A 23,473-nucleotide genomic window follows, 5' to 3' on the forward strand; every position below is an offset into this window, starting at 1 on the left:
TTTGGAAATCCCCTGTAAATGGCATGTAATTCACGCTTTCCTTTCAATAGCACAAACGCCTATTTCTTCTCTGTATTGTCATTTGCGCTCGCTGCTACTTCACTCCGAGGCTAGCACCTTTTCCTCCTCTCAACTTGTATACTAATTTATATTAGTACTGTACTCATTAAGCTAAGCAGCTTGGATTTGAGCGAGCAGGCCGAGAACAGGGTGATTAGAAAAAGAGGGAGAGAGAGAGAGAGAGAGAGAGAGAGAGAGAGAGAGATATGGACACGCAGTGAAGGATAAAAGAGGCAGCGAAAGCAGAGAAAGAAGGCAGATCAGGAGCCTTGCATTTCGCTTTAGCATTGCACACACCACCATAGATACACACTGCTCCTAGTCCTGTACCTTTAGTCTTAACCCCTAGAACTCAAGGCCTGCCACGAAGCATTCAGGCGAGCTAAGGTGGTGCTCTGCGGCTGCCATACCGCTGTGGCGTGTAGGCCGCAGAGCCATTGCTTCCCATTAGGAGAGAGATTTGGTGGGTTTTTGCTCCAAGTGAATCCGGATTCTTGATCCCTGGCGAGTTTTTTTGCACATTGCTCCTACTCGGCGGCCAATTCGGTCCAAGATTTGCGGCTCCCGGATCAAAATCTGGTCTTGGAGACAAATTTGTGGGGGGATTTGAGGTTTCCTCGCGCAAAGGTCGCTGCTTGCCTTGTTTGGGGGCAAAGAGGAGCCTCCGGAGAGTATTAGAGGAGGGAGGGGCGTAGATTCTTCCATTGCTTTGGACACGGAGCTATGAGACAATGAGAGAAGAGAGCAACAAGAAGAGCAAGGTCTGTGCTTAGTTCCTTCCATTCGGTTCAATCTGGGGGCATCGTGTTGTTTCGTTTTCTTTGTTTTTGATCGACGTGGTGTGTTTCTCTTGTTGATGTGTAGCTCTCCTGGTCGAAATCCATTGTGAGGAAGTGGTTCAACATCAAGACTAAGGCTCAGGATTTCCATGCAGATTATGATGCCAGCCAAGGTAATGTCAATGCTGCGTTTTGATCAAACCATTTCAATTCAAAGAGAGAGATGAGGATTTGGGGGTATTTCTTTGTCATCGCCAAATTACTTCAGTTTAACTCTTATATGTAGAAAATCGAGGCACTCTAAATTCTCAAGTCACGACCAAAACATGTGCTTTTACTTTTGCTGCTTTTGTGTGGCTGGTTCTCCCTCACTGGTCATGTGGTTTACGAATGTTTGTTGAGTAAAATTTTATCATCTTGCGCTTGTAGTTTCTGAAATCATCAGATTTTTCCAATCTAAGTTCCTACTTTGATTCAGAGATACATCACAACCAAACAGGTCCCATCAACAACCTATTTTTCTCCGGAGACGCGGCTACATTTAAGTCTTAGTTCCTGGTAATGATCCACTGAATATGCAGGCCCGTAGAATGTCCCAATCAGACACCTTTTCCCAAGTGATGCAGATGTTTGTCTGTTGTTGCTTGGATTTTTTTGTATGTTTCTGATCTCAAGCATCTTTACCAGTCTAAGTTTCTGCTTTCAGTTCCAAGACAACTGCTCTGCTCAAACGAACTCAAACAAATGGCATTTTCTTTGCATTTTCTGCCTTTGTTTCGTTTGGGCTTAATTTGTTTAGTGATCCAGGGAGGGACGGTCATGGTGGTGAATGGAGGACCAGCTGCTCAGAGAGGGAGGCAGGCACAGCCAAGAAAAGCAGAACTGGTACAGTTAACGCAATTGGACCACACTTCTCTCTCTCTCTCTCTCTCTCTCTCCAGACATCAAAGATCGCAGCTAACTTCCTTTTATTTTGCCAGAGCTCTTTTTCGCCCCCTGAGCTCCTCTTTTTGCTAAACTAATTTAAATGGTCCTCCAAATTAAGTTTTCTTCTAGTATGTGCTTTTTTCCAGTTCATCTGATTGTTCTTTGTTTCTGTTGTTCCTTAATGACCTATAGACCGGTCGGTGAAGCGGAATATGGACCAGATCCGTGTAGGAAGGAACGACTTCGATGCGGCAAGACTGACAGAAGTTCAAGATTACAGGTAGGCTTTGAAACCAAATAAACTGCAGTTTCTCTGCACATACCAACTGATCTGTTGTGTGGTAGTAATATGGTAGTTTGCAACTCGTGTTTGAATATCAATCAATTGACATGGACAACATCGCTTTTAGGCAGTTCTTGCACTTCGACTTCACTGCGATAATCTGACGAAGTACTCTTTTGTTTCCTTGCTTTTGTAGAATCTTTGCCTCCACATGGAATGTCGGTGGTAAATCCCCACCAAGGGGACTAAATTTAGATGAGTGGCTCCATTCTTCACCTCCAGCTGATATCTATGTGTTAGGGTGTGTACTGCCCAAGGGCTTCGTAAATTTTAAACCAAATTTGACTTAACCAACTACGCTCTTGAGTTATTTCCCTTAAACTTTTTTTTCTCCTCGGCAGATTTCAAGAAATTGTTCCTTTGAATGCTGGGAATGTTCTTGGCACTGAAGATAATCTCCCTGCAAAAAAGTGGGTATCACTCATTAGACGGACATTGAATAAGAATCCTGGGGTGGGCTGTTATGGTGGCTATCGCACACCATCTCCTGTCCCTGATCCGGTTGTGGAACTGGATGCTGATTTTGAGGGATCATTGAGAAGACAGGATAATCCCTCATTTTTACATCGCAGATCATTCCACAATCTTAGCCAGAGTTTAAGAATTGAAGGAAATTATATGTTATCGCAACCAAGGTTGGATCGTAGGTTTAGTGTGTGCGACCCAGCTGGCTTGGGAGGCAGACCAAGTGATTTTGATGGAAATTTTCCGTTCATGGGATCACCAGATGATGAATATATTGACGAGGCCACAAGTAATGGAGCATATTTTTTACCATTCCCATATGGCTATGGTGCCTCAGCACCTATGGAAGAAAACAATGAGCAGCCAGATACATCTAGGTATTTTCTTGATGAACTCCATAAAGCTTCACATATGATTGTTCTTGTATATAATTTCTTTCTCTTCCATATGTGAATCTATTATAAAGCTTTGAATATTTGAGCCCAATATATGATACTTCTTTTTCTAAGCTCCTGAAAATTTACTTGGGAAATGTTGTGTCTGTACCAGGTACTGTTTAGTTGCCAGCAAGCAGATGGTTGGTATATTTCTCACCATTTGGGTACGCAGCGAAATAAGAAATGATGTGAGAAACCTGAAAGTTTCTTGTGTGGGTAGAGGACTAATGGGTTATCTTGGAAATAAGGTAAATGATGTATATTCTGCATGGTTTTAATTTTACCTGCTATGCATTTTTCTAAGAAGTTTACTGGGGATTGGCACAATATTCTTAGATTATTCACATTGGACGTGGATGGTTATTCGCTGTTACTACAATATAGACTACTCAAGATGCTTCTGTTTTGCTGCAGGGGTCAATATCAATAAGCATGTCTTTGCACCACACAACCTTCTGTTTTATCTGTTGTCACTTGACCTCTGGGGAAAAGGAGGGAGATGAACTGCGAAGGAATTCTGATGTCATGGAAATTGTAAGGAAGACTAGATTTCCTCGGGTCCGAGGTGTGGCTGATGTCAAGTCACCAGAAACAATTCTTGAGCATGAGTACGAATTTATGCTCCTTTGTTGTAGTGATGTAGTAGTAACAGAAAAATGGCACTAATCGGATATTCCTTCTGATCCTGATTGCAGTCGTATTATATGGCTTGGGGACTTGAATTACCGGATTGCCCTTTCATATTGTTCAGCGAAAGCTCTTGTGGAAATGCATAATTGGAAGCAACTATTGGAGAAAGATCAGGTAAATTGCACTGCTCTGCTATACAACAACATTACTTAAAAGAATTATTAGTGTCAGCCATCCGGACCATGTTTGAGTTACTTGTTTTGGAACAGCTTCGAATAGAACAAAGACATGGGCGTGTTTTCCAGGGATGGAAAGAAGGAAGGATTTATTTTCCTCCAACATATAAATACTCATTCAACTCAGACCGTTATTCTGGAGTGTGTCCTAAAGAAAAGAGGAGAACACCAGCTTGGTAACTTCTTTTGTGCTTGTATCTACCAAAATTTACTCCTGCTTTGTATCACTTCCAAGCAACTCATTGAGGATATTTTCTTTTTCTGCTGAAAGGTGTGACCGCATTTTGTGGTATGGTAATGGCCTCATTCAGTTGTCGTATGTTCGTGGAGAATCTCGGTTCTCAGACCACAGACCAGTGTACAGTGTTTTCATGGTGGAGGTTGAAATTGTCCGCCTGAGGAGAAAAAACACAGGCTTATTTAGCTCTAGAATTGAGGTGGAAGAGCTTTTGCCATATTCTCACAGCTGTGGAGGGTTCTAGTAATCTGGCTCACATTGACATAAGGTTGGAGCTTGTTTTCTGCATTAACTTGAGTAAGCTTGGTCGCTTCTCACTAAAAATTGCTTGTTTTTTTACATATATTCCTTCTATTTACACATCTCCATTGATGACACAGGTTGACAGATTCTTGATGAACAATAATTGGGGTCAAATATTGGTTAGATGATCAGATGTAAACCTGACAATATTTTTTCATCGGGTCTTTATTGTTAGCTTTCTAGATGCACGCTTGACTTTGAATAATTATTGCCGAGTTCTAACCCCAAGTCAGATGCTTGAGAAGCACATTATGCAAAAATTAACATAAAGGTAACCAACTTCTTAGTTCTTGATATGTGGAAAACTTGATCTCCTGCATAGGCCTAACATATCTCTCTATTGTTCCAGGATATTGAGCAATTTTGCAACTAACCGTGTGCCTGTGAACAGCTATGTTCAAACAAGGATCAGCCCACACCTGTACATCATTAACTATACAGCTCAGCCAACCATCGTCTTTCATTTGATTTCCTCGTTTATAAACATCATCATTTTTCTTCTCCCTTTGCCTTTGTGAACTTTGCAAGCTGACCTGTGTATCAGTATCAGCATGAGGTGTAAAATGATTGCAAATCGGCAAAGGGAATGATGCTTGCATTGAACTGATCCTGGATCATGATTTCCAGCGCTGAGAGAGAACAGGGATAGATTGATGTGACTTGGGAGGCTTGCAAAGTTGTTATCATGTGCATAACTTCTGTACTTGAGAAGCAAAATGATGCCAGCATTTGCTGTGACAAAAAAATTAAAAAGTTAAGTTATATTTTCTAGTAATTCTTGGATAGAGCCTTGTTCCCATGCCGGACTACATGGTGGTATACTTTATCAGTTTGCTTGTCCTCCACTGGATACAGTCTTGTACGAAAGCATTCATTTAGCAAGTTGGTTAGTCTTGTTTAGTGCTCACATCTCTTTGGCTTGTTGGAAGAGCAAGCCTTTGACCACCTTTTGGTCCCAGCTGAGGGGAGTCACGTGCTGTGATGTCACAACCACAACTACCAGGCACCAGCTTGGCTACCTGCACTTCAATGGGCATGAGATGTGATTGAGAATTGAAGATAGGTGGTATTGACTTTTGATGGTTGCCTGCTGCTGTTTCTCCCTTCACTGGAATCCTAGGTGAGAACAGCATTTGGAGCTAATTTGGTGAAGGGTGAAATCAACCAAGAAATCAGTTAATTCTAACATTATGGGTGGTAAAAATGTTCTTGGTTCCAAAGAGGAAGGAAGGTAGAATAGAAAGCAAAAGGAAGAGATGTTTTTCTGCAAGGAAAGGCAGTAAAAGATAAAGCAGCAGGTTAAAAGGGAAAGAAACAACTCGGTGCATCTGAAGGACCAGCAACGCATCTGCTTGCCTGTTCCTCTTTTTGACCGTTAGTCGTGAACAATGTCTCGCTGCTGTTGTATAGCACGCTGTTGGCTGCACGAGGTTCCGGTGCAGTCGCTCCTGCCACTGCACCTTAAGCGACTGCACCGGATCTCGACCGTCCGTTTTCTCCGCGAACAATCTAGATCATCTTGTCTCATCCGTCCGTTTTTGGCATGGACCGTCGCAGTAGCAACTGTTTAAGTTGTAGTCGCTACTACGACTGCACAGGAAACCGGTTCCTGTTGGCTTTGAGATGACACACAGACGACAGTTTTCTGGGAGTTTCGTACGAAGCAGCGTCATTGAGCCGACCGTATATATCTTCTCGAGTACGTCGATCCATCTAGTATTACCTCTTTTCTCCTTTGATAATATGCGTCGCCCACTTCCAATGGCGGTTTAAACATTTGGTCCGAGCTACCCCCGAGGTGCCGGCGCCGACTCTGGTTTGTGTATTGACCTCGGTGATCGCAAGCACGGCGAGGTGGCCCGCTGGTATTGGCTCTGTTCTTCTTGCAGCATTAGACCGTCTTCAACAATGACACATCAGCCAGCTATATGCTGGTCTATATCAGCATTTGTTCTATGCAGAGGAAAAAGGGAAGAGTGAACGTAACTAATTCTTATTAAAGAAAACGTCTATAATAAAAACGAGACATAATGTGTAAGCATTATAAACATAAAAAGACTTATAGATAGTCTATCAAAGAAGTTATATTTGGTACAATATATATTGTACTTCATCTTAAAATAGATGATGTTTAGCCTCTTCTATAATATTTAAATATAACGCTCTATAATTTTATTATAACTTTAGTCTAAATTTTTCAGTCATACCTCTCCATTAAATAACTTTCTTCTCAATGAAGTCTCATTTTTCACACAATGAATGGTTTTTAAAAAGGGTAAGATAGTCATTTTATCTTTCACCTTAATACTTACCGTCGATGTGTAGAATAGGGGGTCCCCTGTCCCGAGGGTCCACACCGGCCAATACCAGTTGGCAGAAGATTCTTTTCTAGACCAGTGTCTCACCGCGCGACCAGTTTGTATCTTCGTGACCAAGATCCTTACCGCATAAGAGATTCCTACGACCAGCCTTCGTTGGTCACAGGACAGGTACACATCAAATTAATCTATTCTCATTAAATGTATTTCACTCAAGTGTTTTCCTTCCCTGGGCACTCCTCCCAAGCAGACAAGTCGTGACCAGCACAGTGGTGCCATGCCCTGTCCCATAGCATTAAACGCTACGGAACGGGCTCACAGGCGTGTTAGACTGCTTCACAGGCGCGCGTGCGAGACCGATGTTGGGACGTGGCGCACCGGCTGACCGGGGTGACATAGGTGTGGAGGTGTCCAGCGGATGGAATGGGCTTAGCTGCTTCATCAGAACAAAAAGAGGCACGTGCGTCGCCCATTTTAAATAGCCTAGAGATGGGAGGTTTAGCTAAGGTATGGGTCAGCATAAAAGGGTCCACTTGTAAGGTCTCCTTCTCTTTGGTATATAAAGAGAGGAGGATCTGGTTTATAAGAGGAGGGATGGATAACCAGTTCATAAATAATGATAATAAAATACACAGGACGTAGGCCTGTTATCATTCGGGAGGCTTGAACTTGGATAACCCCTATATTCTTTAGTTCATTACAAACACACGCATACCGCAAGCATCATTCACGCGGCCATCGATCGATATACCCTGGAATCATTGTCACGAATTAACCCTCGACATTTAGCGCGCCAGTTAGGGGGCGTGTTTCTGTATTTTGATAAGTGTTGGAGACTAGATTGGGTTACCCATGATCGGATCCACGGCAACTGCTGAGTCCCGTTCCGAGGACCCCGATCACTATGAGGTGTTCGTCATAGGGTACGACCTAGATGATCCTGGTGTGCCCTAGGTATGGGATACCAAATAGGAGTCTAAAGGCTCTGAGGCTCAACGGGAGGTTTGCATGACAGTTCATGCAACGGGGCACAAGAAAGGCTCCCGTGTTTCGGGTGCCGGCGATGATCCCCAAGCCACGCGCCCAGAGGGGAATCAGACCGACGCTAGACACAGGGACACTCTGACACAGCCTCAACCACCACAGTGTCACCTAGAGTAACTATCGTAGAGGACGCGATCTTTGACAGCGTCATCACCAAGGCTGTTACACTGCACGAATGCCCCCCCCCCTCGCGACATGAGGCCAAACTACAGCGGCAAGCACCACGTTCGTTGGTAGGACTGTTGATGGTCGCGATCGCCAAGAACCACGCTAGGCCCCATGGTAGGAAAGATCTCGTTTTCTCTCAGTAACAGAAAGCGCTCAGAGACCTCACCGCATCGGGACAACTAACCCTCTAACCTACGCGTCTCCCTGCACCAACACTACCTCTACGACATGATCTGGAGCCATCAGCCAGGCAAAATTCCCAAGCAGATAAGAGGGTACCCTAAAACTAATCGGATGTGTGGCCTTTTGGGTATGGTCATCTTGAGGACAGAAAAAAAGGTCTTCCACTCTTCAAGTTTCTAATAGAAAGAATGACCACTTCTGGTAGATACCAGAAATGGGGGTAGACTTCCAGAATCCCAACAAGTGACCCCTTTTTTCTCCTCCTGTACTGCCCACTTGTAAGGTCTACTTATTTCTGGTATATAAAGAGAGGAGTACCCAGTTTGTAAGAGTAGGGATGGATAACTAGTTCACAAACACTAATAACAAAATATATAGGACATCTTTCGGCTAACCTAGCCTCCTCCGTCCCTCCGTACCAATAAGGGGTAGTACAGGAATATTGACCAATCATGAAATTAACTCAGTTCGAGGGGTTTCCTAGGGCTGTTATCCTTCGGGAGATCTGAACTTGGATAATCCATATGTTATTTAGTTCATCACAAACACACGCATATCTCAAGTGTCGTTCACGCGCCCATCGACCGGTACACCCCGAAATTATGTTTAGGAATTATCCCTCGCCACTTATGCTCAACTCTAAAATACCATCTATTTTAAGATGAAGCGAGTAGATGACATGTACACTCTATAGCTAGCAAGCTATCTATACTGTTGAAAATGCAGGCCTGTTTGGTTGTCTTTATGGCTCAACCAGGCTCATTTCTAGTGAAGTAGACTGAGTTAAGTCAGGCTAGGGAGATGCAACAGGGTAAATTTGGTTAGCTGTATATGTTCAACCTGGCTGAGAAGATATTGTGTTTGATTGTCCATATGGCTATTTATTGCATTACAAAGCGACTCACTTTTTCACCAAATAATATAAGGTTGAAACTATTTTTATAAATTAGTACATCATATGGTAAAAATATTAGTAATTTTTTTTCTAATTTTTAAGAATTTATTTGAGTTATAAAAAAATACTAGAAGTTATAAAAGTAGACTTTTTGAGAATTTTTAATTAAATATTAGATTAGGATTTTTTATTAAATCAATTAAAATGAATTGCTAGTAAGCTGTAATATACTCATAAAAATATTTAGAATTTTTAACCACTCTCGTACCTAAATAAAATCGAGTTAAAAAAAATAGTTGGCATGGCGTCCGGCCAACGAGCGTGGCGGGCAGTACGACCCTTGAGGCCTTGACGCGGCCCTGGTCCCGTGCTCGCCTTCCCTTTTCCTGCGCCCCCGGTCTCTGCGCAGCTGCTGTGTCCTGCTCGCTGTACGATCGTACGCGTGCGCCTCTGCAACTGAAAACGATGGATGGATCTGACCGAGCTTCCTGTGCTCTCGAGAACGAGATTTTGAAGAGAAAATAAAGTGATCGATGGATGCCAGATCGAAAGCCAGGCCAAGCAAGATTGATGGATGAGTAGACTAGCGGATCAGATGTGGCAGCTCAGCCCTTTGCTTTGCATTGCATTGCCTTCTTTAAGACCTTGGACGCGACTGTAGCCGGCTGCAGCTGTTTTATTTTGCTGCACGTAGTGGGGACGGTTTTGTACGAATTGGTCGGTTCGTAGGCACTGACTCGATGCGCATTAGGTGAGCTCACGAATTGCACTCTGATTGATCATCGAGTCAAAGTTTCGCATGCTACTTATCATACATACACGCGAATCGATCGAGCAAAGACCACGGCAAAAAGAGGTAGACACGAACGAAACTCCATGACCGATCAGTTCGTGCGTACGGCGGTCGCAACGCAATCCGTGCCAATGTCACCAGAGCACGGCTCCCTGGTAGTAATTGCGGCGCAGTACGTGCAGCTGCGATACGAACCTGCCTCAGCTGCCTGCTGCCACATGCAGACCCATTGCAGTTACTGCTGCATGCACAGATGCATCATGCATGGACGATGGATACGCTGTTGGTCTGTACTCCTATCACGCAGATGCGGTAGAGTGCTAGAGTGACGTACGTACGTGCAGAGGGATGGATAGGCACGTGCATGCATGCATGGACGTGAAGGTACGTACGTGTGCGTGCGTACGTGAGCTTGCACGAGCTGATCGAGGGCGCCGTCGGCAACTACCGCGTCGCCGAGCTCGAGGCCGCGCCGCGCGCGTTCCTGCAGCCCAACCACTACGACGTCGATGAGGTCGTGTACGTGAAGGAAGGCGAGGGCGTCGTTGTGCTGCTGTTCAGGGGGAGGAGGGAGTCGTTCTGCGTCAGAGAGGGCGACGTCATGGTGATCCCGGCCGGCGCCATCGTCGTGTACTCGGCCAACACGCACGAATCGGAGTGGTTCCGCGTCGTCATGCTCCTCAGCCCAGTCTCCACGCCGGGGCGCTTCGAGGTTTGCACACACGTCATGCATGCTTGATTACGATTTCTCGTACTCCAGCCATTTTTTATCCAGGAGCTGAATTTTTTTCTCGTACTCTGATTTCTCGTACTCTGAATTTTTTCGCCTGCAAGAATGGTGAATAGCGTGCTCTCATCGGGGTGCCCTCACAACAAATATCATCAGTATTGGTCAGCTTGATGAAGATGGTTGCCAAGTGAAAATCAACAAGGCTGTTCTTCGGATCAAGGATGAACAGCGATGACTGTTGGCAAAGGTAATGCGCTCCCCGTCGCGCTTGTATTTTCTCAGTCTGAATGTCGTGCAGCCGGTGTGTCTCACGGCCCATGGCAAGGAGGACGAATGGCTGTGGCACGGACGGTAGGGCCATCTGAGTTTCAAAGGGCTCAGAGAACTTGCAAGGAAGAAGATGGTGCGCGGATTGTCAGACATCGACCATGTTGAGCAGCTTTGTGATGGCTGTCTGGACGGCGAGCATCATCACACGCTGTTCCCCAAGCAGGCCAATTATCATGCTGAGAGAATGCTCGAGCTCGTCCATGGCGATCTCTGTGGACCAGTCATGCTAAGCGGCAAGCAGTACTTTCTTCTTCTCGTTGACAATCTGAGTCGCTATTGTGGCTCACACTCCTGGCTACAAAGGATCAAGCCCTGGCGGCAGTGAAGGAGGTGCAGGCCAAGGCTGAGGTTGAGTCCAAACAGAAGCTCGGCGTGCTCCGGACAGATCATGGTGGGGAGTTCACGTCAAAGGAGTTCGGCGTGTACTGTGCCGGAGAAGGAGTCGATCGCCATTTCACCGCACCATACTCTCTGTAACAAAATGGTGTGGTGGAATGCCAGAATCAGACAGTGCTGGCATGGCACGAAGCATGATGAAGGCAAAGTTAATGCCCAGGAGGTTCTGGGGAGAAGCGGTGACAACGACGGTGTTCATCCTGAATCGATCGCCCACGGAGAGTGTCATCAACAAAACTCCATTTGAAGCTTGGTATGGCCAAAAACCTCATGTGCAATTCTTTGAACATTTGGTTGTTTGGCGCATGCGAAGGTAGCACGACCAAATCTGAAGAAGCTCGATAGCTGAAGTACACCGATGGTATTGTCGGCTACGAGCTCGGTTCAAAGGCTTATCGGGTCTATGATCCAGTAAGTGATCGAGTTCATGTGACGCGAGATGTGCTCTTTGATGAATCGGTGAGCTGAGACTGGAGTGGTGGAGGAGAACATCCCTATGTGAGCGGTGAACCATTCAGCGTCGAGCTCGCCACTGTTCTTTCAAAGAGAGGTTGGAGCACAGCGCATGCCACGGGGCCCAGGGCACTTGCCTCGTCGGGAGAAGGTGGCTAGGTGCCTACCACGCTGTCTGCGGTAAGTCCGGCGATGAGCCTGAAGGAGTTCATCTCACCACCATCCGAGGAGCCACCACTTGATGTGGATCATGATGATGCACCTCTACGCTACTGTCGCGTTGACACCCTGCTTGGCCCGATGGCACATCCTGGTCTGGTGTCACGGGAGCTTGGGTCTGATGAACTGATGTTATCAAACGGGTTGTTTCTGTCAGTAGGAGAAGAGCTAGCAACCTTCGCTGAAGCTGAGCAGTATCAATCGTGGAGGCAAGCAATGCTGGAGGAAATGGCGTCCATAGAGGCAAATCAAACATGGATATTGGTTGATCTCCTAGAAAATCGTCGGGCAATCGGTCTCAAATAGGTGTACAAGATCAATCAAGCTGGATCAACTAGGCAATGTCATCCGGCACAAAGCATGTCTCATCACAAAAGGATATGCTCAGAGATTTAGGGTTGATTTTGAGGAGACCTTCGTGCTAGTGGCAAGGCTGGACTCGGTTCAGCTGTTGATTGCACTGGTTGCGCAGAAGGGGTGGTGAGTTTATCACATGTGCGTGAAGACTACATTTCTCAATGGTGACCTTGATGAAGAAATCTATGTTGAGCAGCCACCTGGGTTTGTAGATGACAAACATCTGTGACAGGTTTTGAAGTTGCGTAAAGCGCTATATGGGTTACGGCAAGCTCCTCGAGCATGGAATGCAAAATTGGATGCAAGTCTGCACTCACTTGGGTTTCACAGAAGCAACTGCGATCATGCACTCTACACTCAAGGTGATTTGGATTCCCGGCTGATAGTTGGGATCTATATTGATGACTTGGTCATAACTGGGCAAATTGACGATGGCATTGCAATCTTCAAGGCCGAGATGATGAATTTGTTCCGGATGAGTGATCTTGGACTACTGTCATATCTTATATTTACTAATTGGAGGCTCTTTTTGGTGCCTCCATATTAATCCTAGAAAAATCCTAGAAATTCTCATAAAAAAGCAAAACATCCGACCGTCGAATTGATTGATTGACTAACTGTAACCATAGATCAACAACCAGAAGAAATAAAAAGATTAAAAAATAAATCAGAGTCCAACTCTAAGACTACTTCCTTCCTGATCTTTACTTCTTTTTTTTATAGATATCCTTTGTCCAACAAGGTTACGTTAGCAAACTCCAACTTAGTTACGTTAGCAATAAACACACTTTTCCAAATCAATTAAAATATGCCAATTAAATATACGTGTAATCAAATATTACAAAATTAAAACAACAGAACGCAAACATATACGGATTATCACATAAAAGTAATATCAAAGAATTTATAATGTATTTAAAAATAATAATATGAGATACGGTGACGATATTAAAAATAATAATAATTTCAAAAAATCAAGAAACAAATAAAAATCAATTTGCATAACACATAAAATGAAAATTATAAATTAGATCTATTCACAAATAATAAATATGATTTCAATATTATGAATAAAAATTACATTTATATTTTATATTCTAATATTTAAATATAAATAGCTGATGTATCTTAGCATACAATTATTATTAACATAAATATCTAAAATTCAGTTGTATGCTAAATTTCTAGCCTGTGCAATCGCACAGGTTGATGCGCTAGTTATCTGGAATTGAGGTTCGTCAAGGAAGCAAATGTAGTGAAATTCGTCAGACAACTTATGCTCTGAAGCTACTTGAGATGGCTGGAATGGTAGGTTGTAATCCTTGCCAAACTCCCATGGAAGCTCGGCTGAAGTTGTCAAAACTAGGCTATGGGGAAATAGTGGACGCCACCCTCTATCGGAGTGTCATCGGAAGTCTCCAGTACCTTGTGCAGTTGGGTATGTCAGCCAGTTTATGGAGTCACCAAGGCAAGATCATCTTGCTGTAGTCAAGCACCTGCTAAGATACATCGCTGGAACAGTGAAGCTTGGCATCTTCTATAACAAGGAGGAGAGCTCAGATCCTTGTCTGACTGGATACAGTGATTCTAACATGGCTGACGATGTAGATGATCGGAAGAGCACAATCGGCATACTCTTCTTTCTTGGTGGCAAGCCCATCTCATGGCAATCCCAGAAGCAGCTGAGTGGCAGCACCATCGTCTTGTGAAGCGGAGTACATCGCTGCTTCAGCGGCTGCCTGCCAAGGTGTTTGGTTGGTTCGGTTGCAGGGCAATATGCTCAGAACAAAGGCCAGGACACCAAGACTCAAGGTGGACAACATGTCTGCTATTGCTTTGAGCAAGAATCATGTCTTGCATGAAAGAAGCAAGCACATCAACACCAAGTACCACTTCATTCTGGAATGTGTGGATGAAGGCAGGATTGAGTTGGAGTTTGTCAATTCTGACAGACAACTTGCAGACCTGCTCAATAAACCTCTTGGTCACGTCAGATTTCAGGATCAACGCAAGAAGATCGGTGTTGTTGAGCTCAAGTAAGAAAGTGCAAGAATTAAGGGGGAGATTGATAGATTTAATAGTTGCACGTTCGATTTGTTAGCTGGTCTTAGATCAGGTTCAATTAGGTTTATTCGGTCAGCGTCAGTTAGCGTTTTTTTCAGTTCAGAGTCCGGTTCTTCAGTCTGTACTGGTGCAGCATGATCGGGCTATGGGATGGCATGGTCATGGAGATCGTGGCGCACCTTGCAGCTTCATGGCCACGTTGTGTATCCGTTTTGCTATTTAGTTGAATGAAAAACCCGGAAAAGCAGCAAGGTTCTTGCAGCGCAAAAACTGAGTTCCTTAGCAGACTGTTTCTATTTTTTCGACAACTGGCTGAAAATGTTTAGTAGCGCACTTGCTAAGTTCGTCAAAATGCCAGCGATTCGGTGAGATCGAGTGATTAGTTTGAGCGATTCCCCAACAAACGCGAGCTCCCCAAGCTCACCGCCCCCCGGAGCGTTGCGCCGCCGGATGTCAGGTGCGGTGTCGTTGGCGTCGCCTTCCATCCACTGCCGGTTCCTGCATCCGGTTCCTCTCTTGTGTTGGAAGCTTCCTCTCGCGTGAAGAGATTGTAAGGCAAGATGACAGGCCCGGAGGTATCGCAGTTGCGAACACGTCCAAACCACTGGGGGCCCTTGCTGAGCATGTCAAAGCTGTAGATGTAATCAGCCTCCACGAGACCCATCCTACTCAGGTGCATGTTACCCAGCAGGACGCAGAGGGCACACCGTCCGGCATCAGGGAGGCCGTGGCGGTCTCCAACCATATTCCCTTCATTTCGTTCTCTTCCCAATTCTCTTTTCCGTTTTCATTCTCTTTATTTTCTCTCATCTCCAACAGCTTCTCTACGAGTGGAATCACGAAGGGAAAGGAGAGAAAATCCCGTCCTTGATCTTGGGAATCTCTTCGTGATGGAATCGTGAAGGGAAACCATTAAAACGCTGAAGAGAACAAAAATCCTTTCACGACAGAATTTTCGCCCGCGACGGGAATCCCTTGTGCATAGTCTTATAATGCTGGAGGAACGAAAATCCGTGAAGGGAATCCCTTGAATGCTGTAACAGAGGGTGGTGCTCTGTTTGAATTTTTTTTAGCCTTTTTTAAATTAATATTTTAATAATAGCCCGCCGGGACTTATATTTTCAGAAACTGGCCCCTTTTGTCGCGCCATAGGCTTTGGCGTGACTGACCACTCCGTCACGCCAAAGAGCCTGGCATGACTCCCGTGCCACGTGGGCGGGCGGTCCGCCCCGTGCCATGTGGCCGTGCCGACGTGGCAGCCTGAGTCGCGCCAGAGCGCGTGGCGCGACTGAAGTCGCGCCAGACCGCATGGCGCGACAGAGGCCCATACAGGCGCGCGGCTGTGTCCCCTCTGTCACGCCAAGGGCGCTGGCGCGACTCCAGTTACGCCAACCCCTTTGGTGTGACAGAGGAGTATACAGGCTCGGCGCCGGCCCTCTCTCCCGCACGCGAACCGTTTCTTCCTCAACCGGCCGCGAGCAGGAGAAGGTCCCAAGTGCCAGCTCCCCCTCCCCCACCCCATTCTCCACGGATTTGAGCCCGTTTTGAAGGGGATTTGAAGGAAAAGAGAGCTACGAAGGTATCTCCTCCAATCCCCTCAATTTTTTCCGGTTAAATCGGTGTGCATTGCTAGTTTTTGGAATGTTAGGGTTTAGAGTTTGATTCGATTGATCTATGAAATTTTAACGTTTCGGTTTAGATCGGTGGTCATAAATCATGCTATGTATGTATACCAACGCATATGTACCGTGTAGAATTTGTTGCATGCAATTGGTTGAGCGTAGGAAATTGAAATTCGTATATATATACGAAATGTATATGAGCAACGCAAGTTTTTGCATTTGTACACTTGCGGAGGATGTTTTGCATTGTAGAGATGTAATCTAGTCGAATTAAAATGTTTAATGTGTAGGTTTTTAACGTGCTATAGCGATGATACACGTGTAATGTTTGGATGGTTTGTGTAGATGAAACGCATTGTCCGTGTTTTTTATGGTGGCACGGTTAGTACAACTGGGGAGATCGATAAGATGCGAGAGGAAGTGTTGAAATTTGGGAACGCTCCTTGCTTCAATGAAATTGTTGCTCGAGTTAGGGAAGTTTTGAATGTTGATGCGCAAGGAAGTAATGTTACCGTTTGGGGAAGGTTGGATGCCGGCAGGGGTGGTAAGGCGCACTATATTGTTATGGAGCTGGCGTCAGAAAATGATTGGAAGCTGTATAAGGATTGTTTGAATGGTTCTCAAGTCTGTTACGCGGAGTTGGTAGTTGATGTGGTTGTAGGCGGAAGCTCGATGCCATCGGTTGATGGTGTACCGGGCATAACTAGCTAGGATGTTGAGCCTGTTGAGCAATTGACCCAGGAAATTCTATGTATTATCGCAGAGGGTGCCGATACCACCATACTCGCGGATGGTACAGTTGCAAAGTTACCCCGGGCATCTGTTGAGGAGCCACATGCTGGTGGTTCAAATAAATTTGACCTGGCTGTTGTATGTAATGATTTCGATGATGATTATTTTGAGGATGAGGAGGCTCAGGAAAATGCAGAGGAAACTGAAACATTTTCCTTCGACAGTGAGGATGATGTCGAAGATGATGAGACAGAAGAAGTTGAACATGTTAGGCAACGACACGGTGGTGTTGAGGCGGGAGCAGAGGCGGGAGGGAATGAGGAGACAGCTTGGTGGGACGGAATTTATACGGAGCAGGAGGTAAGGACACTCAAGGCGGTACATGTGGATATGCCTGAGGTGCCTGGTTACGAGGATATTTCATTGACGAAGAATGCTCTATGTGATAATGGCTTAATGTCGATGGAGGAGGAACAAGACAGTGAGAAGGAGTTGGTTAAGAAGGGGATGTTATTTGATAGTCTTGAAGAGGTGAAGTTTTGGTTCAGGGACTACTCAGTTCGGCACCACCGGCCGTACGACGTGGTTCGTTCGAATGCGAAGGAGAGGTACACTTTAACGTGCCAGAAAGGTTGTGGATGGGGTGTATGGGTCCGGCGTATCCCAGGTGACAGCCAACGATGGAAGGTCACAAATGTAAAACAGCCTCACACTTGCGGGTCTGCGAGGCCGGAACAAGTGCACTCCCAGTGCACGGCAACTTATCTTGGTTGACGCATCGCCCCAATCGTTAGGGCGGACCCGGACACGACTGTGGCCTCTCTAATTGAGTCTATAGTTGGGTTCACAAATTACCGGGTATTGTACGGCAAGGCATGGAGAGCCAAGCAACATGGGATGGCATTACTTTGGGGAGATTGGAAGGAGGAGTACGCAAGGGTCCCTAGGATCTTGAATGCAATTGCACACATCAGTCCCGGGACGAAATGGTTCATATCAACTGGTGGCATGATGGTCAGCGATGGCGGTATCATTAAACCGGTCATGCAGCGTGTGTTTTGGTGCTTCAATCAATGCGTGGAGGCCTTCAAACATTGCTGGCCCGTGATAAGTGTCGATGCCACATTCTTGACGGGAAAGTACAAGGGCGCACTGATGATTGCTGTTGGCATCGATGCAGAGGATCAATTGATCCCCCTAGCATTTGCGTTGATGGAGGGAGAGCGGAACAGTAGCTGGTCTTGGTTTATGTGCCTGGTTCGCCGTCACGTAATTGGAGCGGGCCGACAAGTCTGCATGATATCGGATCGGCACCAAGGTCTCCTCAATGCAGCAAGGAGGAAGAAGAAGCCCTACACCCCTGGGATGTGACCGACTACATTGTTGGCTCGGCGAGTTGCGTTTGTGTGTTTGTGTTTGCAAGGACAACATGTACTGTTAAACTCCGAATTTACCATGTCCCATTCAATAACTAGTCTCTCATCTTTGTTTTTGAGGAGTTTGGGGCCTTTAATCCGTGATCTTAGCTACCACGACTTTGTGCTCTACCACTTGGTGGTCACTTTAATGTCTGAAATGTTAAAGTGATTCGATAATTCTGTGTCAAGCTTAGAAATCTGGCCAATTCTCTTCTCATGTGATGTTGTGCTTTTCATTAGTAATGGAGAAAGATAATACATTATTTTCATTAGTAATGGAGAAAGATAATATGTGAAATCTATGAATGTGTAGAACGATATGTTGCTTCCAACGCTCTCTGGTTCTTCACTTTTGCAAGTCATCAAAGTTTTGTAGTATGATTGTTCAATTTTATTTTGTTTTGGGTTCAGTTCTTAGTCGTTTCGTTTTACCTTGTGCTGTTTGACAATGGAAAGATAACATGCTTATGGAGATAACGAGGCATGCCCAATCTTCACGAATTAGAGCTGTCTTTAAAATGGTACTATTGTCTCACCGAAACCAACATATCAGAATCCACCAAAAACCACCTTACAATTCATGTCTGCCTGCTGCACAGTTTGTCATGCCGAGCTCACTGGCGTGACTCAATGCTGAGTCGCGCCAAAGGGTCTGGTGTGACAAACTGTGCAGTCACGCCAAGGTCCGCCCTCCCACCCCGGAAGCGGTCCTGTTCTGCAATTTCACGGTTTCTGGCGCGACTGAGTAATGAGTCACGCCAGGCACGGTGGCGTGACTCCTTAGGCCTTGGCTGTTCTGGGTTTTGAAGACCAAAGGTGCGACAGCGTCCTGAGTCGCGCCAGAGGCCTTGGCGTGACACAGTACAGAGTCACGCCGGGCACTTCCCCCCCCCCCCCCAAACGATACCGGGGGGTACTGCAAAATGGTAAGGCTCGGCGTGACACGGCACCTTGTCACGCCAGGGAGGTTGGCGTGACAAGGCCTAGTCACGCCAGGCTCCTTGGCGTGACAAAGAGCGCAGGGCGGCAGGGGTTTGTGACCAGTACCCTTTTTGTAAAAGATTTATCCTTATTATGTTCGACAAACCATTCTTTGCTAACATGGCTCTTAACTGCTCCAACACATTCTTTTCGCCCTTCGCATCCAACCAATAGATTTTGGGCGCGTTGAAAATTCCCTCCCTCACTTTACAAACGAATTTCAATTTACCCAACTCATATTTTGATATTAATTCCTCAGGGCGTGCATTACCCTTCACCACAGAGTCCGTGTCAGTATAGTACACATGCCACTCGTAACAAACAAACTTTACAACCGAAGTTTACAAGGAAAAACTAGAACGACGTGGCGTCCGAACATGAAGTTATGCGAGACAAAGAGCGCAGGACAGTAGCGTTGAAACTAATACTACAAAATCCATTACCACACTAGACCCGAAAATGAGCAACGTTGTTGCCATATTAAATTTAAGTCCGACTTACAAATATTCATTGCTCGTCGACAATGATTACATATCACGTTCATAAGTAGGTGACATAAGACAATTTGTGCTGCTAGGTCTAATCGTCTAGCCCATCATATAACACCTCGTCGTCATCGTCGTCCGGGATAACCACGGGTAAATTACCAACAAGCGCCTTCATTGTCTCTATTTCCACCTCTGTAGCCGAAACATCTTTACCCGCCATGGTAGTACTTCTGATGGGGGGATACAAAGCACGGTAGTCATCACGAGTTTCTTTCTTCCTGTTCTCCAAATAGCTTGATATCACGTTTGGAGGACGCTTACTCCGCCATGCAATCTCATGATCAACCGCTCCTTTATCGAGGTACTCCTCCCACGAACATTTCCGCGTTCTCTGCTTAAGAAAATAGATATGCACAACAATTAAAAATACGATAGCGCAACATTGAATATAAATACTACGCATTAACCAACCATATCATTGCCGACCACATGTCCGCAGTAGTACCCCACTCCAAGTTCCGATGGCACTATCCCGTAATTCACATTCACACCACAAGGGCACTTTCTTGGGGCACAAGGCTCTATAACTCTTTTCCCCTTCACTTCATCTTTTTCTTCATCTTTCCATAGACCATCAGGTCCGTACAATGGATCCCGGAAGCCACATGTTACACCATGGCGCTGCATTACAGTTCGATATACATGTTACATAATACAATACTCTTCCGCATTCATATCGTAAACAAGGACTCCTGCACATTTCTTACACTTGTCATCCCTTCGCAACGAAAGTAAGGCGACCCCCCAGAAGGTTCACAAAGTACGCTTCGCTTTCCGCAATTGCACAACGGAGGATCCGCAACACGTATACTCTTCAATTGCCACTTCTCTTTATCCGTCAATTTTGGCGGATTTGGTGGTGGGGGGACCCAACGAACAAACTTGTCAAATGGCTTCGGATACTGACTAAACCGTTTCACCTGCAGAATCCTCTGATCATACATATCGGGCCCATCTATCCATTGGAAGAAATAGCACATCTCCCACTCCTACAAATTATTAAAACGTCATGCATGCAAAAGTATTGCCATTTGCTTCTACCATTATCTTTAACAAAAATACACTCACACGATAATCCGAGCACAGGTAGTAAGCTCGACCGGCAGTATCTTCGTGTAGCGACTGAAGAACCACGGCTCGCTTACCATAGTCACAAGTCGGGACGGGGAGGGCGGGGGGAACGGGAGCATCTTTGCAACTCACATCGGGATACTTCTTACCGATATGTGCCCACTTTTGCTTGCGCCATAAATTCGACGTCATACCGATAAACTGCATGAATATCGAAGCTACTCATTATTCATTTCAATTCGACTGCAAATCATCTCACAAATGCAAAAACTTGCATTGCTCATATACATTTCGTATATATATACGAATTTCAATTTCCTACGCTCAACCGATTGCATGCAACAAATTCTACACGATAGATATGCGTTGGTATACGTACATAGCACGATATATGACCATCGATCTAGAGCGAAACGTTGAAATTTCGTAGATCAACCGAATCAAGTTCTAAACCCTAACAACCCAAAAGGTTGCAATGCCAACCGATTTAACCGAAAAAAATAGAGGGATTGGATGAGATACCTTTCTTCGACTCTTCCCGCTCAAATCCCTTCCTATTCGGCCACCAAATCGGTGGAAATGCAGAGAGAAGGCACCAGCGGGGTTTTGGGGTTCTACCTCTGCTGCGTGCGGGAGAGAGGGCCGGCGCCGGGCCTGTATACTCCTCTGTCACGCCAAAGGGGTTGGCGTGACTGGAGTCGCGCCAGCGCCCTTGGCGTGACAGAGGGGACACAACCGCGCACCTGTATGGGCCTCTGTCGCGCCATGACTCTAGTCGCGCCACGCGGTCTGGCGCGACTCTAGTCGCGCCACGCGCTCTGGCGCGACTCTAGTCGTGCCACGCGCTCTAGCGTGACTCAGGCTGCCACGTCGGCACGGCCACGTGGCACGGGGCGGACCGCCCGCCGACGTGGCACGGGAGTCACGCCAGGCTCTTTGGCGTGACGGAGTGGTTAGTCACGCTAAAGCTTGTGGCGCGACAAAAGGGGCCAGTTTCTAAAAATATAAGTCCCGCGGGCTATTATTAAAATATTAATTTAAAAAAGGCTAAAAAAAGGGGAATATGTACGTATCTGCTTACGTATGTATGTACGTGGGTTACTTGGTTGTCCCTGTGTAATAACGCTGCCCAGGTGTATATGCACGGTACGTACAAAGCCTAGTAGCAGGCTAGCTGCGGATCAGCCAAACTGAACATCAGATTCAGACTTTGACACCGTTCTGCTTGATTCAAATTCAGGGACATTGAAGAACCACAGGCAAACTGAATATCAGGAGCTGATGAACGGTTTATCGAAACAAAACCATGAACAGTATCCTTTGTTACGATCTCTGGGAACAACCAATAGTACAGATGCGAAGCACAAAATTCAATCGATCGATCATCGCCAATGCTAAAACAATATTTCCACACAGTTACGCATGACAACCTGAATCTCCAAACACCGAGGCCACCAGCTAGCTGAGCCAGAAATGCTCACACGGCCGAGACGGCATAGACGGCAGCAGCCGCGAAGCCGAGCAATAGAGCCACCGGTCCACGGAGCGACGCGCCGCCGGATGTCAGGTACGGCGGCGTCGCCTTCGATGACCCGCTGCCGGTTCCTGCATCCAGTTCACGCCATGTCAGTCACCGTCACGTAAGAAAGAATCAGTCATGGTATCTCAATGAGCAGTGGCTCTTATATTACCTGCGCCCGCCGGCGTGCCAGATGACGGCGCGGTCGGCGTACCCGCGCCCGGAGCGTTGCCACCGCCAGCAGCTGCAAGCAGCACACAAAGTTAGTCTCTTGCGATCAGCGACGCTCGGCTACTCTGCTCCGGTGAGATTTTCTCGAGCACCACTTACGGTTGCACTTGCTGGCCGGCGGGGTCTTCACGTTGCACGCCTGGGGGAGCTCGAGTGCGCGCGTCTTGTTGATGCTGACGCCGCCGAGGGACGAGGAGTCGCCGCTGAGCGCCGCGCAGAGGCACTGCGGCTGGGACTGCACCACGCTGCTGAGCTGCGAGCAGCACGAGGCCGGCGGCGTGGACACGTTGCCGCTGATGTAGTTCAGGCACGGGTACAGGCCGACCAGCGCCGTCGTGCACCCGGACTGCGCTGACGCCGAGGCGACGAGCACCGCCGCCACGGCAGCCAGGAACCCGGCCACGAGGGCTGCCCTTGCTCTCGACGCCATTTCTTTCCTCACTTCGCTAACGCGAGAGGCCTCCTGAGTTCTTGGATCGGACGCTGATTGCTTGGTTAATCTGTGAGGTTTGCGTCAGAGTTGATGAGGTTTTTATAGGACTAATTTGTTAGGGAAGGTGGATGGGTTGGTTAACTAGGTGAGCTGCCGCTTCCTACTCTGCAAGGAAATAATCTTTTCTTTTTCGATTCATACAGGAGTGGTTATTGAATTCCCAGTACTTATTTCAGGGAATCTGCTGCAAAAATTGTGTTCAAAATTCAACCTGGTGTTGGTCCTTGCCGTGTTAGGTGATGCTAACAACGGTACTAGCGTCAAAATATGGCTTTTGTTAGCTACTCTTTGTGTTCTTGTTTCTGTTAGGAAGTAACGTGTGTCATCCAGATAACTGACAGGCGACCAACAGTGGTGAAAGGAACGACAATGTAAAGCATCTAAGAAAGGAGAAATATCAAAGTGCAAATGCACAATTAGCATGGAAAATTCCCCTAAAAGCCTATATGCGTACGCGAAAATTAGAACTATATGATAATCCAATTGAACA

The 23,473-nt window shown here is 46.2% G+C and overlaps 3 protein-coding genes across 6 annotated transcripts; 1 reads left to right on the forward strand and 2 right to left on the reverse strand.

Annotated features, from left to right (window-relative positions):
* Positions 1–207: 207 nt before the first annotated feature.
* On the forward strand, positions 208–5,149 carry LOC133913505 (type IV inositol polyphosphate 5-phosphatase 7-like). 3 transcript variants are annotated; one of them, XM_062356670.1, is made up of 13 exons: positions 208–821; positions 925–1,012; positions 1,647–1,724; positions 1,959–2,046; positions 2,246–2,350; positions 2,451–2,951; positions 3,124–3,259; positions 3,426–3,619; positions 3,707–3,815; positions 3,911–4,053; positions 4,149–4,412; positions 4,496–4,689; positions 4,768–5,149. In XM_062356670.1, exons 1-11 carry the CDS (start codon positions 792–794, stop codon positions 4,357–4,359), a joined length of 1,683 nt encoding a protein of 560 aa, XP_062212654.1. In that variant the 5' UTR covers positions 208–791; the 3' UTR covers positions 4,360–4,412; positions 4,496–4,689; positions 4,768–5,149. The 3 variants fall into 3 exon arrangements, with proteins under 3 accessions (XP_062212654.1, XP_062212655.1, XP_062212656.1); XM_062356671.1 differs by having other exon boundaries at positions 4,149–4,383; XM_062356672.1 differs by lacking the exons at positions 208–821; positions 925–1,012; positions 1,647–1,724 and adding an exon at positions 1,749–1,869.
* A 14,458-nt stretch (positions 5,150–19,607) lies between these two features.
* On the reverse strand, positions 19,608–21,364 carry LOC133911271 (uncharacterized). Of its 2 annotated transcripts, XR_009908635.1 has the most exons (4): positions 21,263–21,364; positions 20,738–20,941; positions 20,081–20,658; positions 19,608–20,000 (listed from the first exon to the last, which is right to left on the reverse strand). XR_009908635.1 is itself a non-coding variant. In XM_062353470.1 (2 exons), the coding sequence occupies exons 1-2, from the start codon at positions 20,294–20,296 to the stop codon at positions 19,701–19,703; spliced, it is 516 nt and encodes a 171-aa protein (XP_062209454.1). In that variant the 5' UTR covers positions 20,297–20,731; the 3' UTR covers positions 19,608–19,700. The 2 variants fall into 2 exon arrangements, 1 of the variants encoding a protein (XP_062209454.1); XM_062353470.1 differs by lacking the exons at positions 20,738–20,941; positions 21,263–21,364 and having other exon boundaries at positions 20,081–20,731.
* Positions 21,365–22,062: 698 nt separating this feature from the next.
* LOC133911272 (non-specific lipid transfer protein GPI-anchored 5-like) lies at positions 22,063–23,010 on the reverse strand. The gene is made up of 3 exons (XM_062353471.1): positions 22,590–23,010; positions 22,432–22,503; positions 22,063–22,345 (listed from the first exon to the last, which is right to left on the reverse strand). Exons 1-3 carry the CDS (start codon positions 22,918–22,920, stop codon positions 22,218–22,220), a joined length of 531 nt encoding a protein of 176 aa, XP_062209455.1. The 5' UTR covers positions 22,921–23,010; the 3' UTR covers positions 22,063–22,217.
* Positions 23,011–23,473: the final 463 nt, after the last annotated feature.

The sequence above is a fragment of the Phragmites australis genome, chromosome 3 (assembly GCF_958298935.1).
Source record: "Phragmites australis chromosome 3, lpPhrAust1.1, whole genome shotgun sequence".
NCBI classification, from domain to species: domain Eukaryota; kingdom Viridiplantae; phylum Streptophyta; class Magnoliopsida; order Poales; family Poaceae; genus Phragmites; species Phragmites australis.

Excerpts from the sequence above, each read along its gene's own strand:
- LOC133911272 (XM_062353471.1), bottom strand. The coding sequence starts at position 22,920 with ATGGCGTCGAGAGCAAGGGCAGCCCTCGTGGCCGGGTTCCTGGCTGCC. Across the intron at positions 22,504-22,589 it reads GCCGGCCAGCAAGTGCAACC|CTGCTGGCGGTGGCAACGCT; the intron begins GTAAGTGGTGCT and ends TGCTGCTTGCAG. Across the intron at positions 22,346-22,431 it reads TGGCACGCCGGCGGGCGCAG|GAACCGGCAGCGGGTCATCG; the intron begins GTAATATAAGAG and ends AACTGGATGCAG.
- LOC133911271 (XM_062353470.1), bottom strand. The coding sequence starts at position 20,296 with ATGCAGCGCCATGGTGTAACATGTGGCTTCCGGGATCCATTGTACGGA. Across the intron at positions 20,001-20,080 it reads ATGTGGTCGGCAATGATATG|AGAACGCGGAAATGTTCGTG; the intron begins GTTGGTTAATGC and ends TTTCTTAAGCAG.
- LOC133913505 (XM_062356670.1), top strand. The coding sequence starts at position 792 with ATGAGAGAAGAGAGCAACAAGAAGAGCAAG. Across the intron at positions 1,013-1,646 it reads AGATTATGATGCCAGCCAAG|GGAGGGACGGTCATGGTGGT; the intron begins GTAATGTCAATG and ends TTAGTGATCCAG. Across the intron at positions 3,816-3,910 it reads AACTATTGGAGAAAGATCAG|CTTCGAATAGAACAAAGACA; the intron begins GTAAATTGCACT and ends GTTTTGGAACAG.